This window comes from Fundulus heteroclitus, chromosome 10 (assembly GCF_011125445.2).
Source record: "Fundulus heteroclitus isolate FHET01 chromosome 10, MU-UCD_Fhet_4.1, whole genome shotgun sequence".
In the NCBI taxonomy this organism is placed as follows: domain Eukaryota; kingdom Metazoa; phylum Chordata; class Actinopteri; order Cyprinodontiformes; family Fundulidae; genus Fundulus; species Fundulus heteroclitus.
In genome coordinates, this window is record NC_046370.1 from 26,301,690 (window position 1) to 26,317,732 (window position 16,043).

At 40.2% G+C, this 16,043-nt stretch overlaps 1 protein-coding gene across 1 annotated transcript; it reads right to left on the minus strand.

The window, feature by feature from the left end:
• Positions 1-5,121: 5,121 nt before the first annotated feature.
• On the minus strand, positions 5,122-15,822 carry LOC105935714 (transcription factor A, mitochondrial). Its single transcript, XM_036142404.1, has 7 exons — positions 15,543-15,822; positions 13,309-13,451; positions 10,496-10,566; positions 10,167-10,316; positions 8,169-8,264; positions 5,934-5,990; positions 5,122-5,847 (listed from the first exon to the last, which is right to left on the minus strand). Exons 1-7 carry the CDS (start codon positions 15,623-15,625, stop codon positions 5,572-5,574), a joined length of 876 nt encoding a protein of 291 aa, XP_035998297.1. The 5' UTR covers positions 15,626-15,822; the 3' UTR covers positions 5,122-5,571.
• Positions 15,823-16,043: the final 221 nt, after the last annotated feature.

The following is a 16,043-nucleotide window of genomic DNA, read 5'->3' on the forward strand; positions in this document are numbered from 1 at the left end:
CATTTGTTTCTCCACACAGGCTCTGCTCACTGTGTTTTTTTACGTTTTGGACCATTCTCTGTGAACCCGAGGGATGATTGTGATTGAAAAATCACCATAGACCAGCAGAACTGAAAGACTTTGGGGTAGGGGTTCATAAAGCAAAGCTAGTTACTGTGAATAGAGGGGCTTACCCTGCAGAACTTTACTCTATTACATGGCTGTGGTTATTCCTCCAATAAGTAGTGGCCCCTGATATGGGCTATAAGTGACTCTGCCCACAGGATGCACCTGTGTCAGGAACTGGTATGAGTGCCCCAAAAGAATAAAAAAGGCATTTCTCAGTTGCACCAATAATAATTGTCATGTCCAATCAGTCAAATGGGAAGGGATTACTCCCTGTGTTGACAGTTGTCCAGCGGACAATCATTTACACCCTTAACAAGGAAGATAAGCAACAAAGGGTCATTTTGGAAGTGATGATAGAAGGATATGACCAAGCATATTGATGGAAAGTTGAGTGGAAGGAAAAAGTGTAGCAGTAAAAATGCACAAGCAACAGGAGTAAGCACAGCCTAGAGGTGATTTTGAAGAAATGCATATTCAAGAGTTCCATAAGGTGTAAACTGCAGCTGGAGTCAGTCCTTGTAACATACATAACATTTCTGAATTTAAATTGGTGTTACGAAATCTTCAAATTCTCTGTGAAACAATTTTGGGGTTTCATGACTTGCTGTGAGCCATAATATGCAATAAATGTTTGAAATCTTATCATTCTGTATAGATTTGATCCATCTAAAATATGAGATTCACTTTTTCAACTGAATTATTATAATAAATTACATTGTCAGTTATGTTCTTCTTTATTGTTTAAATCAGAATACAGTACAGAGTCCCATACTCCAAACTGTCTTAAAACAAAGTAAATAACTCCAAAACATGTTTTTGATGACATAACCCAACTTTCATGCCTAAACTAACTAAGATCTGTTCATGATGCTATACATGTTGCACTAGTAAATGGAGATAATGGTCTTTTGTATGACCATACTGGTTTCTGACGTACTTTTGGAGATATTCTGAGCAATTCTTCTGTATAATGCTGCCTTAGTTCTTTGGGGTTGCAAAGCTCTTTAAAGCTACCACATAATGTCATTCATGTGAGCTACCCTGGTGTAGGCTTGCTGCATTTTTGGGATTGGCCCTGTTGTATGGCCCATGTGTGTTGCTTCATGCACAGCTGCACATTTGACTCCATGCTTTTCAAAAAATATAGGTTCATGTTAAAGTTGTAAACAGTGGCAGATTGTCAGCAGGGGGTGATAAGCACCACCTCTATGGTTGCAGGAAAAATGTATAGACACCGTAAACATAAAATACAAAATAAAAGTTGTCACATTTGTTCTCATAAAATGTGTCTGACTTTTGATTTTTTTACCTTTCTCATTCCATGTTGGGTTTATTGAAGGTAAATTTTTGTCCAGGCCTCCATGTGACTTCATGCTGGTCTCTAGTTGGGCACTTAAAGATTCTCTTCAGTTCACAGTTCCCTACACCTGTGACCAATCAGCACCTTTCCTGTTATTCTTCATCCAATCAGATTAATTCATCATACCTGTCAATCAAAGTCACACTCCTAGCAGCTTAGGTTCAAATGTGGCTCACATCATGATGAAAATGGAAGAGTCAGACTGCAACAACAACAATACAGCAGCGATGACCGTGCAAAAGAAATTCGGTCATCTAGTTACAAAATAAATAATTTCATAAGGTCTTTACTGGGGGGGAAAAAAGCAAATGAGGAACTTGGTCCCGACCAACAAGACTTAAAAATACAACAGAGTAAGTGTTAGAATCCCTGATCTCTAGTGGCTAACCAACAGCTAGCTTGAACTGTAAATCATTGTTTTGTCTTCCATCAGAGTCAGCTAATTCTTCTAAAATATGTCTTCAGCAAGTCTGTGCAAATCTGTGGAGAACAATGTTGACTCTTACATCTCTTCATAACACTATTTGAGGATTTTATTGCTCACCAGACATATTACCATTGTGCAATCCAGGTTTGAAAACTTAATTTGTGTTTTAGTTAATGTCCAGTTTTGGGCTAGAACTAAGAAATATTTCAGTAATCGAGTAATTTATCGAATAATTCCTTGAATATTAAATCCATGTGTTCTTCAACATATGTGCCTCCTCCTACCACCGCCATCTTTTTCTTTTTTTATTCTTAACGGTGCTTCTGTGTTCTTTGTGTCCTCTGTCTTCTCAAACCCTCAATCAGTTATGGCAGATGGCCGTTCACACTCAGCCTGGTTCGGCTGGAGGTTTCTTCCTGTTAAAGGGGAGTTTTCCTCTCCACTGTCGCTACATGCATGGTCAGTATGAGGGATTGCTGCAAAGCCATCAACATTACAAATGATTGTCCATCCGGGCGGCTGCATGCTGTTTCAGGAGAATAAAAGTCATTGACTTGGTGCTATCCACAGGGATTCCTTAGATAGCAAACGTTTTGAACAATTTGTCTGGATGATTTTATTGAATTGACTTTAAAAAGTGAGATGATGTGTTGTGAACTGGCACTATATAAATAAAATTTTATTGAATTGAACTTCAACCTGCTAAGTTTCTCTGAAAAACTTTCCGACGTAGATTCAGCAATCTCACTTCCTGGCAGTAAATCGGAAGCTGCTCGACCTTCCAGCACAAATTTTAGCAGCTAAGTTAAATTTGCAGAAACGCCTTTAGAAGGACCCAAAAGGCCAACGTCCGGTTTATACAATACAAAATGCTTCATGAAACGAGTTACACAGATAATGTTGCGAAGGTTTTTCACAAGCTAACACACCAACCTGTACGGGCCATTTACCTGATGCTTTACTTACCTGCACTTTGGCCCTACCCATAACTTTTAAAGACAAGTACGTAACGACCTCATGACGACGATCAACATGCCTGGATTACCTAATCTCAAACTGCACCTCACGCTGCCTGATGACATCACAAATGTTGATTTAGAACCTATACCCACATCTGCCCCTTGAAGCTATTTACACTGCAAAGAAAACAATAGTTAAGAAGGGGTAGAATATATATATTTTAAAAATGCTTTGAGATATTTTTTTAATTGAGAGACTTTCTGACTTCATCTGTTTTTGAATAAACACATTACTTAGAGGTGTGGGGAGAATGGGTTTGTCGCCTTGGCATGGAGGGTCTAGAGGGTTGGGATTGTTGTGGAGTTTGCTCCTGGTTGGTGTGGGAGGGTTGAAGGCCAGATGATGATGGGATGTGTGATCAAGATGCAGGATTCTTCCACCGTTACCACAAAGTCCATAAAACCTTATTTTTCCTCCAGCTTCTTGCCATAGATGTGAAAAAAAAATTAAAAATGGCAATATCATTTAGCTATTTGATTTTATTGGCCTTTTAATAGGCCCATTGTTAACATGAATTACTCAAACTGGGTTTCTGATTTGAAATGAAAGGTAAATTGAGCTAAATGACATTCTGGTTGAGGTATATGTATATTGGTAATCATAAATTATTAGTGTAATGCCACCTGAACAATTCAGCACCCTGACCTAAGTAGAGAGCCTCGCCCCCTTTGTAAATAGTTATTTTGTAACCTTTGTAAAGTTGATTTTATAGAGTACATTGATGCTATATTTTTATCTAATTTATTCAGAGCACTTTTAAGGTACAATAGTTTTTGTTGATTGTTTCATATATTGTTTGGTCATGAAAAAGCATGCACAACATGGCTTTGTTTAATCTGTTTGTTCATTTATTTATTCAATTTCATAATTTGAGTTATTCAATTTATTTGGACATGTATTGGTATATTTTAATATGTTAAATATATACTACTTTTTTTACTCTATAACTCATATTGGCAAGCAGAGCCCTTTTCTTGGCTTGAGAACCTGCTCCCAAAGATGTCTGTCAGTGTGGCTGGCACCGTTTGTTGCAAGCTTTCCACACTTCTACACACTGAAACAGAAAATCCTAATGGTTCAGTCATACACCCTGCATGTGGCCTAGCTACTTTGATGCTAGATACATTCATCCATCCATCGTCCGTCTTATCCAAGATCAGGCCATGGGGACAAAAGGTCTAGCAGAGAAACTCAGACCTCCCACATCCCAGTTGCTTCACACTCAGCAGTGAACTCCTCCATGTCACCCTTGAGGTTTCAGCCTTAAGAAGCAAACAGAACCACATCATCCACAAAAAGCAAAGTTGTGATCCTGTCTCTCAAACCAGACACCTTCCTCTCCATGACTACGCCTTGAGATCCTGTCCATGGACTGATGAGGGAATTCAGCTATTTGAATAAGGTGTGTTGGAGGAGGGATGCATCCAAATAGCTCTGGAGGACTGGATTTGGGCACCTGTGCTTTTAGGAATCATTTCACCTGTTAAATTAGAGCAGGGGGGGTCTTCTATTCCAGTCCCTGACGTGTGGGGTCTGTGCTTCAACACACTGCAGTCAAATATTCACATCATGAGCAGGACTCAAGAGAACTGGACTGCACACCGAGGAGGTAATTCAGCCATTTGATTGAGGTGTGTTGGACCAGGAACACATCTAAAAATTCGAGGACTGGAGAAGACCCCTGAGTATTAATCAAATTGGGGATATTTACACTGTCCTTGCGGCTAATTTTGTTTCTGCAACGGACAGGACGGTCAGTTGTGTAATGGATAAATATATTGATGGATGGACAGGTGCATTACGATTTTGGGACCAGGAAATATTTTTTCCCCAGACCCCTCATTCTACAGGTTTAAAAACTACTGAAAAACATCAACCAATAAGAATTTTAAGTACTTGGAGACAATATTGAGACTAGACAACTAAATTCAATTAAATGCTAATGAGAACATTTACCACAGAAATATTCCTACTACAGTTTGTTTACATAATATCCATTTGCTCTGCCTTCAAGTACAGCAACAGCTACAGATAAGCAGATTATAAACATACACTTGTTTCTAGTTGAAATGGCTTTTAGTCGTATCCTGACTACCAGCGTTAGCATAATTACTAGACTGAGAAGGAAAAAAGCAAAGTTTGTAGATTTTCCTCAGTCAGGTTTAGGAGACATTCTTCTATTAAGAAGTAACAAGACAAGACACTGTTGGTTTTGATGTTTTTTCTTTTTTTGTAACAAGAATTACATGATTTGTTATCCACAGTCAGTCCTCCCAGTAATACTGAAATTCAAAGGATTGGTTTATGGACGGAGACTGAAAACAGACGACTGTTTAAAAGAAAAAACCCAAATGAACAGCCTTTGCAACACACAGATGTGCATCTCAAAGAAAACATGGATCTTAATGTACCAACAAATAAAAAACATACTTCAGACTGGATCGTTTATAAATGCAGCAACAGAAATAATGAGCTCACATTATGTAAAAATAGACTTATGAAAGTTAAGCTTTATTTGTTAGAGATTTCCCTATAGAAAAACAAGACTATGTGAAGACGGGAGTCAGTTTTACTGTCAAAAGAACAAAACAAGGCTAAATAAATGGTGAACCATGAGAGCTACTTTCAGTCGTTTGCTTGGACTCAAAATCACATCTTAGGCTTTTTTGGAAGATCCTGCTTTGACAGTTTTGGCTGAACTACTGAGTTTTGTCTTGCTGGATGTTTTTGACTTCCGTTTAGGACTGGTCTTCTTCACTGATTTAGCAGAACTCTTCTTTGCTTGTTTCTTTACAGCTGGAGGCTTTTTCTTTGTGGGCTGGGTCTGTTCCCGGATCAGGTCCACTCGTCCAATATCCACCATGTGGTCCTCCCATGACTTCATCTCATTCTTGTAACGGATTTTGTCATCTTCAGCCAGCTGGACGTAGATCTGGGATGTAAAGGACATATTACAATATATAACTAGACCTAATTGGTCAACAAAAAATCTAGAAGTTAATCACGTAGGAACCAAACCTGCTTCTGATGACTGAACAGATTCCTCCAATCATCCAACAGAGACTTCATTTTGGCCTGAAACATAGAAACATACAGATTTTCAGTGATTTCAGTGAACAATGCTAATTCCTTTCTTTCTAGTTAGAGGTGTTCTTAGATTCTTTACTGCAAAGTGGCTCTTGTGGGGCTCAACATAGCAGTAGTCTCCCTGTTCTGCTAATGGTAGGAAATGTTCCCTCTAATGCTAGACTGAATCAAAAACCGTGCAATGATAGGTCCTGGTCCTGTTTGTTTTGTAATGGTCTAAGGCGAGATTACTTTGGTGATGAATTGCTGTTTTATTAATTCAAAACAGTTTAAAAATTGAAAACAACTGGACTTCTATTCTGAAGCTGAAGATGTTTCGCTTCCCATCCAGGAAGCTTTCTCAGTTCAAAATGTCTGGAGTTCCAAGTTTTATAGACCTGCTGGCCTCATTGGAGCTTAGATTAACATGCAAATTCACCTGGAACTGATAGCCCTACAATGGAGAGTCGTTAGGCTCATCGTTTGCCTGGCTCACAGGAGAAATGTTGTGGTCACGTGTGGAGGTGAAACTTAGCAGGAATCAAACCTATCGCTGTGTTGTAAGTTTTAGAAAGTTAAAACCTGAGTCCTCCCCCTCTCTTTAAAGTCGTTTTTTCCCGCTTTACGTAAATGGCTTCCTTCACCCCTCTCTTAAACCATCTGTCTTCTCTGTTGTTAGAGATTATGAGATTAGAGAGACTGGACTGCAAAGTTGGTTTCCATGGAAATTACAGATAAACGGACTCTGGAGGCACAGAGTCTGAGATCGTTGGATTGGAAAGAATGACCGATTAGGGGACAATGTGTCAGCAAGGACACGTCTGCATTGTAGCATGATCTTCTCCACCAATGTGATGAACGGAACACAGATATCATACTGGGCATGACCCCTGAATGGGAGGACACAATGGGTCCTATTTAATGTCTGTGTGAGGAATGAACAGGGCGCTCTGACACCTGTTGCGTTGTTGTGTATGAGGGTTCAGTACTGAAGCTGTAAACATCCCTCTGCCTTTTAGATTAAATATGGTAAAATATAGTTACGGTTTCAAGAGTCTTTTTATTACTACAGAAGTCTACAATAGAAATACCACATTAATCAGGAAAAGAACCTGGGTGACTGCAAACAGGTCTATTATTTAACACTGTCGAAAATGTGAACATTTTGGTCCTCAAACAGTGTCCTTCGTCCTTGAGGTGTAGGTGGACGGCTGAGTCTTGTCCTGAGGAGCTAGCTCTCCTGTATTGAGCCATGTCTGTGGAGAGGTTGTTTGATTTCTCCAATATAAAGATCAGAACATTCCTCACTGCACTGAACTGCATACACCACTCCGCTCATCTTAGGCTTGGGGGTTTTGTTCTTAGGACACTCCGGACCAGACCATTCCGGTTTCACGACGAAGCAGCTGTCTGTGAGACAGCATTTGTGGGAAGGGGCTCACAGCTGAACTCTCTCAAAGATAATAACTCGAGAATGAATGTTACTTTCACCAGAAGTCACTAATAACACAGAAGAAAGTCACTAGATTTTTTGCTGGGTTTGAAAAGTAGTGAAAATTTCACTAAATTGGCAGCAGTGACCAGGTGCTTCCTCAGAGTAGAAGTATTTGGGATTTAAAACGGCAAATTTTGCCGAAGAATGAGTGATTTTCTTGTCTGCTATTGATATATTAAGACATGATGGATCCAGGCTTTCATGTTGTTTACACTGAATTGAGATCTGAACGTTGCAGCTGAGGTTAAGACTCATCAACCAGGCAACGTCTTTCCAGCCTGTTATCGTGGGACCTGGTGGAACCGTGGTGGTAACCACTGGTTAAGAACCAGTTGGCCCGTTCTCCTGACATCAACAAGGCCCTTTTCTACACACGGCACAGCTTTTCCTCAGTGTGTTGTCTCTTGTTTGGACCAGTCTTTGTGAATCTGAGAGATGGTTGTGTGTTAAAGTCCCAGCAGGTCCTCAAAGAGTCAGACCAGCCCGCATGGCAACAACAACCATGCCATGATCCCAATCCTGTTTGAACCTCAGTGAGTTATCTATACTGCACCAAGTGATAATCATGTGATTAATTAATTTGTTATGTGTTAACAAGGAAGTGACCAAGTGTACTTAATAAAGTGGCAGGAGTAAATGTATTTCACTCAAAGGTATCCTGAAGGTTCCTGTCGCTGAGTTTAAAATTCTACCTGGGTCGTGGCTCCTCTGGCCTCCTGAAAGTGCTCTGACATGAAGATGTTGAAAGGAGTTCGAGGCCGTTTGGGTTTGCCAAGGATGGTCAGCTCCTGAAACACACACACACACACACACACACACACACAGCTTTATACATTACAACAAACTAACATCCAGGCAAAACATAACTGCAACGCTATTTCATTCACAGCTGACAGTGTGTGATTCTAGAAATTTTTAATGTATAAAGCAGCCGCAAACATTTTTATAAACAGAGTTAGAAGAAATAAGAAGCTGTCTTTATTGGAGATAAAGACAGAGCCCATGTCTGGAGCGAGAGAGAAATTTTACAGCAACATACAGTCAGGCCCAGAAATTTTTGGACAGTGACAAATATTTCATGATTTGGGCTCTGCATGCCGCCACATTGGATTTGAAAGGAAACATCTACAATAATTGAAGAGCAGACTTTAAGGTTTAATACAAGGGGTTGAACAAAAATATATGATTAAACATGTAAGAATTGTAACTATTTTTATACATGCAATCTTCATTTCAGGGGCTCAAAAGTTCAGGGGCTTTAGGCTGCCTTGCAGGGCAGCCTAAAGCCCATTTCTCTCATTAAGCATTACTTAAAGAAAGGAAAAAGAAATGGTAATTTCAGGTGTTTTATAAAAGATGTAAAAGTCAGGAAATTGTGTAGATACCGATCTGTGAAAGATTGTTGTTCTCCATTTAAAAAAGCACTTTAAATTTTAAAATGGAGAAATGTATTTTTATGTTATTGTTTGTTTGGTTTTTAAAAAGTCAATGTATAAGGTGGATGCATAAACACCTGCATTTTATTTCAGTGTTAATTTTTAAAGTTAAAGTTAGATTATTATTAAAAATGTCTCCAGACCTTTACTGGTTGTTTGATTTTCTTTATTCGGACCCCGCTGATTTTTAATTAGTGACCCCTGTTTTAAATCACTGTCCATCTGCACTGTGAAGCGCCGTCCAATCACCTTTGCTGCATTTGGCTGAATCTGAGCAGAAAGTACATCCCTATACACTTCAGAATTCATCCGGCTGCTTCTGTCTTTTGTCACATCAATAAACAAGTGATCCAGTGACATTGGAAGCCATGGATGCCAATGCCATCATACTGCACCTCCATGAACCCTCTCCCTGCACTGCTGCTGATCCTCCTGCTGCTCCAACGTTCCAGAATTTTAAGTAACTTCTCTGCTGCGCTCCTGGTCCCACTGCAGCCCCTGCGTTCCATGAACCCTCTCTGCTGCACTACTGGATCTCCTGCTACCTCAGCATTCCAGCACAGCTCTCCGGCGCTCTCCAGACCTCCAGCTCCTGCACTCATTATTCACCTGCTCCAACCCAGCAAAGACTCTGCTTCTCATCCTCCACAACTCACCTTCTTCAATAAACTCTTAAACACAAAGCTCTGTGTGTGGCTGAATTCGGGTTTGGATCCTACAATCTCTGACACAAATGTATGGGAATTTTGAGCAAACCTTTAAAACTTTAACACAAGAAAAAGTTCCAGAAGAGTTCCAGAAGTAAAATAATCTAATTTTATTAGATGTTTTAGAGTTTATATAATCACAGTTTTTACCAGAACCTTTCAGGAATCTCATCATAGCATTAAGTACCGGTCAAACTGTTTAAGGCAAAGACTTGTTTGTTGGTTGCACTTTGCACTTTATGTTCAACAAGGACTGATGTCCAACTCAACAAGCTATTCTCTTGAATAATAATATTCTGATTAATAAAATTTCTTGTTTTAAATAGTCCTTGTTTACAAACAGCTGCTTGTGGTCAATGCAGAGTAAGGTCTAAATTAAATCGTAATTGCAATTATGGTTGACATAAATCGCAATATTGACTTTTGTGGGCGGGAATAAATTCTGGAAGCACAGTTTTTTTTCTATCCTGAACTGGAAAACAGACTGTTCAGCATCCATGGTTGCCAAAAAGATTTCCACTTATCCTAAAGGGCAGCTTCTCCTTACCCGCTTCTTTCGAATGGCCTTTCTTTTAGCGAGCCTCTGTCTTCTTTCCACAGCTTGCTGCTGGAGCTGTGCTGGAGTCAGCTGGGATTGATATTTCTCCAGGTCCATCTTGAACTGCTTCATGGCCTGGACGGATGCCTCTTGAAAAGGCTAGAAAAGAGACAACAGCAGACTTAACCCTAAACTCTGAGTGTTTTCTCAGGAATCCAACATGACCAAGTACCCAGCCTGCCTGGGAACTATCCATGGAAATGGAGCAAAAGCACATTCAGTCACAGCAGTTGCTAATTTCTCAGAAGGTCCCAAAAAATCCAAATAAAAATGAATACCTGTTTCTCCTCTGGGCTCATCATTCTCCACTGCTGGGCGATCTTCCTGACAACATCTACTAACTTGATTTCTGAAAGGCAGCCAAGATAGGAGAGTTACTGTATAAATTACCACCAAATCAATCACATGGTGGCTAACATGGGCCGCCTCGTCCGCATTTCTGCAGAGATGTTTTTCACAACCTCTTGGAAGTCTGAACACTGATTCAGATGTATTTGTTGCCCTAAATAGGCTCTCATCACCAAACCGTGCCTCGCTGTGTCAGCTTCAGCATCAGCCACTGAAAATACATCTAATCAAGATGATTATCGTTAAGAAGAAGTAAAAAACAAAAAAAAAAGAAAACAAGGTGTTGGAAAAAAAATAAACCTGAAACTTTTTTGAGCATTCACACCGAGCTGCTATTTTATTGCAAGGCATTGCAGAGGGTCAGGCTTGGTCCATCATTATTTAATACTGTTTTATTAATTAAGCAAACCGGCATTATGATAGTGATACTGCTGGTAGATGGCGCCACATCTGTTTATATCTGGTCATCGCGCCCGGTGCTGGGACTGTTTTTATCCACAAAAAGGACCATCAGGAAGGAGGCTTGGTGTATGTAACTTTATTTTATCATTATCAAATTATTTTTGTTCTTTTTTTATAAGCTTATAACATGGCTATATACCTTTAACAGAATGAAGCTAACCCCCACCCCAAAAACCCCACATAAATCAGTTCAGATCAGTGACGCCTGCTGTTGCAAGCTCAGAAAGGTGATAACAGTGGATTAACTTAAATCCACTGTTGATGTTTAAATCTTCTTAGGCCCAGTTTGAGAGGCTATTAGCAAAGCAGGCTACTGCTGTAGGGCTGAGTTAGCCGCCTACAGTAACAACACTACTGTGTCTACGGCCCAGTTGATTACCACACTGGCAGTGCAGTCAAAAGTAGCCGGTCAACGGCGGCAAATCGCCGTCTATAGCAGCTCTTGCCGTCGCCTACATTTCCCCGATTATACATCCCAAAAATCACCTTTGCATCTGTCTCCACTGAGAGCAACATTAACATGTGATTGGGTTCCTTGTTCCAACCGAGATGCTACTTTTCTGATCAAAACACAGACTGGTGTTATGCCGAAAAGTGCATCCCTGCTGAGATATGCATCCCCCGTCACGGGAGCGCGCCTCGCTCTGTACAAATGAATATCGACAAAGAAAACAGATTAAAATGTGACCAACGCAGTTACTTGTTTTTAAATTAATGATATCAAAACGTTTTATTAAACCTCTTGTGGGAAAAAAAACTGTTGTTATTTGGCAGATTTGTTTACAAAATTACGGGTGTTATCCATCCATTTATTTTCTAATCCTCTTTATCCCTCATTGGGTCGCGGGGGGTGCTGGTGCCTATCTCCAGCGTTCACCAGGCGAGAGGCGGGGTTCACCCTGGACAGGTCGCCAGTCTGTCGCAGGGCTACGGGTGTTATGAACAACATTAAATCCAAAGTTTTTACCCGAGGTACGGCTGATTTATTTGTTGTGGCCTCTTGTCATTCACACACAACAATAAACCATGAGAGCCGACGTGAGTTTTGAAACTGCAAAGCTTTGTCTTAAGCGGAAGATCAAAGGTGCATCTACACAGAACCGCGTTCACAGACCAGTGTGATGCCTTCGCAAGCGTCAGAAAGCTACGGTGCATTCAGGAGCATGGGACATTTCATACTTACAAGGAAAGAGGCATAAAACGGAATAGAACTTAACTCATACTGTAATGTATTTATCCAGAAACAGTGTGGGCTTTCTTACAATACTGAATGCTCTATAATTGTATTTCTGATATTTTTTGATTATGCACATGTTAGCTTTTTATTCTGAAAAATCTATAATATTACATATAATATAATATAATATTACAGCAGCAAATTATCAAAGTTTTTCAGGGGATGCATTTTGTGTTCGTCTCTAGAATCCTCGCTGATGATATGATATCGTGTGTGTGTGATGAGTGCAAGTGAAATTAAACTGAGATAAGAGATTTCAAAAAGAGCAATATGACTGATATAAATTCAACATGTAAATTCAATTTCAAATTCCAGCCCTGTATTTTTATCATAAAAATTCGACTTTGTTCGGGAAGAAATGATACGATCGTTTTTAGAACAGAACTGTGAATAATAATAATAATAATAATAATAATAATAATAAGATGAATAAACCTCACCTAATCTGATCTGTTTTATGTAGTGCTAGTAATTCAAATTAAACTAATTTTATGCAAATGGAGATTACCTTACCTTGTTAAAACATGATGATAACATGTGAAAAAATTATGTTTTAAGAATAATAATAAACAACAAAGGTTGTTTTTGAATAATTGATCATTCACATTTTTTGCCTTTTATTCAATTTAAAACATGCACTATGACTCTATTCTTTAAATAATCACCTGTCTTGAAAGCTTCCAAAATACATCAGGAGACTCCATTTTTCAAAATTCTCCCCTCTGGGGCTCGGGCACCGCCATAAGTGCACCCTCCTACCTGATAGTGTGTGGCCTGCTGCTGTAAAAAAGTTTGACTGCCCTGCACTGAAGCAGTTAAGCTTTGATATTATTCAACAGACGCTCTCCTTCCACCAGAGACCACATTTAGTTTCACCTTCAATGCCAGCTCTTTTAACGCCGTACCGCTGGGTCTGGAAATGTCCTAATAAAGCCGACAGTAATAGAGCGGTGTAATATAAAAACAGAACACTGGAAGCTGTCCGGAAACAGTAAATGTGTCGGGCGAACACATTTCTAATCAAAGAACAGCGCTGCTTGTTACCTGGATTCTGACTTGTCACGAATGGTTTCTGCTGCAGGACGTATCTCATGTATCCGTTTAGAGGTCTCTTTGGTGGGCCGCTGGTCTGCGAGGTCAGGTATTTCACCGGGAAGATGTGTGCGTTGTAGACGATGCTGGTGCACCTAAAAACAGCGACAAACGTGCACACTCAGATTTCACACAACATGCTGCTACACTGGCATCCTGTCAGAAACCGGAACCGTTTAAAAAGCAAACTCCAGAAGCTTTCGTCCAATCCCCACAGCTGTGAACGGGGATTGGTCTGAACTTTCAACTATTTATTTCCTGACTGGTACCATTTGAAAGCATGCAAGTTTTTAAAAACAAGGAAAATGTGGACATAAATAGGCTAAAGAAAATGCAGATACTACCGAAATCTATAAATAGGTAGAGCTGAATGTTTAAGTATGCATTTTATCTTGTCAAGGCCAAGACTATTAACTTCTTGTTACTGATTTTTCTTTGCACACATTTAAAAAAGGATTCATTTGACACCGTGGTGTCCAGAACTATAAAAGAAAACTGTAGTGGTACCCTGCTCCCTGAGGGATGGGTTAAATGTAGAAGACAAATTTCATTGGAATGTACAATTGCAATGACAAATAAAGATTTCTTCTCTTCTTTTCTCTATAGTCTTTTGGAGCCATTTTAAAAAACCGCATGTTCCAACATCAGTGGATTCAGATGTTCAGAACCTTTGCCAAGCGGCAATAAGAGCGGCTGCTTCTAGGAGCTTTTCGGTATATTCTTGTGCAATAGCTACATGGACTATAACAACAGAAGGGTACAATAGTTTTAAAATGATTTTAATGTAACTATGTGTTCCATTTATGAGTGACCTACCTATCTAGCTTGATTTTCCCTATTTTAATCAAAGGGCTCACTCACCTGACCCCTTTCTACAAAATAGTTGTAACTTTGCAAAAGTCAATGATTGATTGTGTTCTAAAATCTGAAAATAGAAAGAAGTTGCTGTTGGAACCCAGGAACCAACAGCCTCCGTCTACAATGAACCGTCCAGTGAAGCTACATCCCTCTGGACTGAGAGGGCACCAACCCAGGCTGAAGAATCCCCTCAACGTCGACTAAAATGTACAGCAGTCTACTTGGAAAAGGTAATTCTTTGGCCCCTGATAGCAATGTACCAACTGCCAAGCATGGTGGAGGCAACATCATGCTGTGGGGCGTTGATTCATGGGGCTTATAGGTGGATAGAATGCTGCAGGGTCTCCCCCACCGTATGATAAGTTGGTTGTTTTGAGGGACAATGTTCATTTAGAGGACCCATTTGGGTTCCAAGCTTTAACTTCCTGACTGACGTCATGAGATGTTGCTTTAATATCTCCACTTGACTCGTGCTGCCATCTGATTATTAGTTTGCCCACTACTCTGCCGTCCTGTAGTAAAACACCCCCACAACATGATGCAGCCACTTCCGTACATAACAGCTGGGTCAGTGGTCTCAGCCAATAAACACGTCCACAGGTGAGTCACCATTTCACTGACATTTTCTGAACTAACCAATCAGAGGCTTTCAAGGCCATGACATCGTCATGTGGGGTTTTTACTAAATTGATTACATGCAGCAATGTGACATTTAGCAAATTAAAATGCTTTCTGACTGGCCTAAACTAGGAAAAGTGTTAATGTCATTTTTATTCCGTTTTTTTTAACATATATGTCTTCAGCAGGTTGGAAACTCTGTTCCTTTGACAAAATGCTCCAGGAACTCTCAGCCGCGTTTCCTGTGTTTGTTTGTTTTTTTCTTTTCCAGATGAGTTAGCTTATTAGTTGTACATCATTCCGCCCAGGCAAAAGAATAATTAAAAATACATCAGTAAACGCCTTTCAAATGACTCGACAGGAGGAGCCACGACGGACGGATGTAAACTTGTGACCCCAAGCCATCTTTTCTAAACTTTCATCATCATCAAGCCGTTTCACAGAGCCAGCATTTTAACAAAGGTCTGATAGGGAGAACCCTTAATAGATCATAAACGTGTATCAGGGCACATTCTGTTAAGGACAAGCCGCATGCAGAATTCTAAACACTTAAAGCTACAGTCTACGTTTGAAAGCAGCCAGTGCTCGCTGGGAGAGTCGCCCTCTGGGCTATCCCCGGGAACTATTCAAGCAGCGAGCTCAGGTCTGCACAATGATCATCATCATCACCATCATCGTCATCTGTCTAACAAAACGACACCGTGGGCTACCTTGCAGGCGTGTTTGTGTAGAATGCACTGAATGACCTAGCCACGAGGCTAGCGGTGGCCGTCAGTAGGTTATATGGAGCCATATCGCTGGTCCAACTCGTAACGGGATGTTGAACAGGAGGCTAGCAGCGGGTATGGAGGTCAAGGGAGCCGCGATATTTCTGCACTCATTAGCCCTTATTCAGTAGGCAACCGTGTCTCTTCCGTGTCGTCCTCCTCGTTAACAACAACAACCAGTGCACTGCGCGCTCTCAGGGCGGCCCAGTGCATTGTGGGTAATACTTCGGTTGTTGTGTTCTTCCTCGTCCTTTACCGCCCCCTATTGGAATGGCGGTCCATACTTGCTCACCAACGGAGGGGGAGGAGGGTGTAACACCGGCATTGGATATATATATATATATATATATATATATATATATATATATATATATATATATTGCATTAGTCAGAATCAAAAATGTATTAAAGAATAGAAACTAGTCAGACATTATATTATACCCA

Bases quoted from the DNA above. Each gene is read 5' to 3' on its own strand.
- LOC105935714 (XM_036142404.1), bottom strand. From the start codon at position 15,625: ATGGCTCCATATAACCTACTGACGGCCACCGCTAGCCTCGTGGCTAGG. The intron at 8,265-10,166 runs GTAAGGAGAAGC...TGTGTGTTTCAG, and splicing joins AGGCCATTCGAAAGAAGCGG to GAGCTGACCATCCTTGGCAA. The intron at 5,991-8,168 runs GTAGAATTTTAA...TCTATGTTTCAG, and splicing joins CCAGAGGAGCCACGACCCAG to GCCAAAATGAAGTCTCTGTT.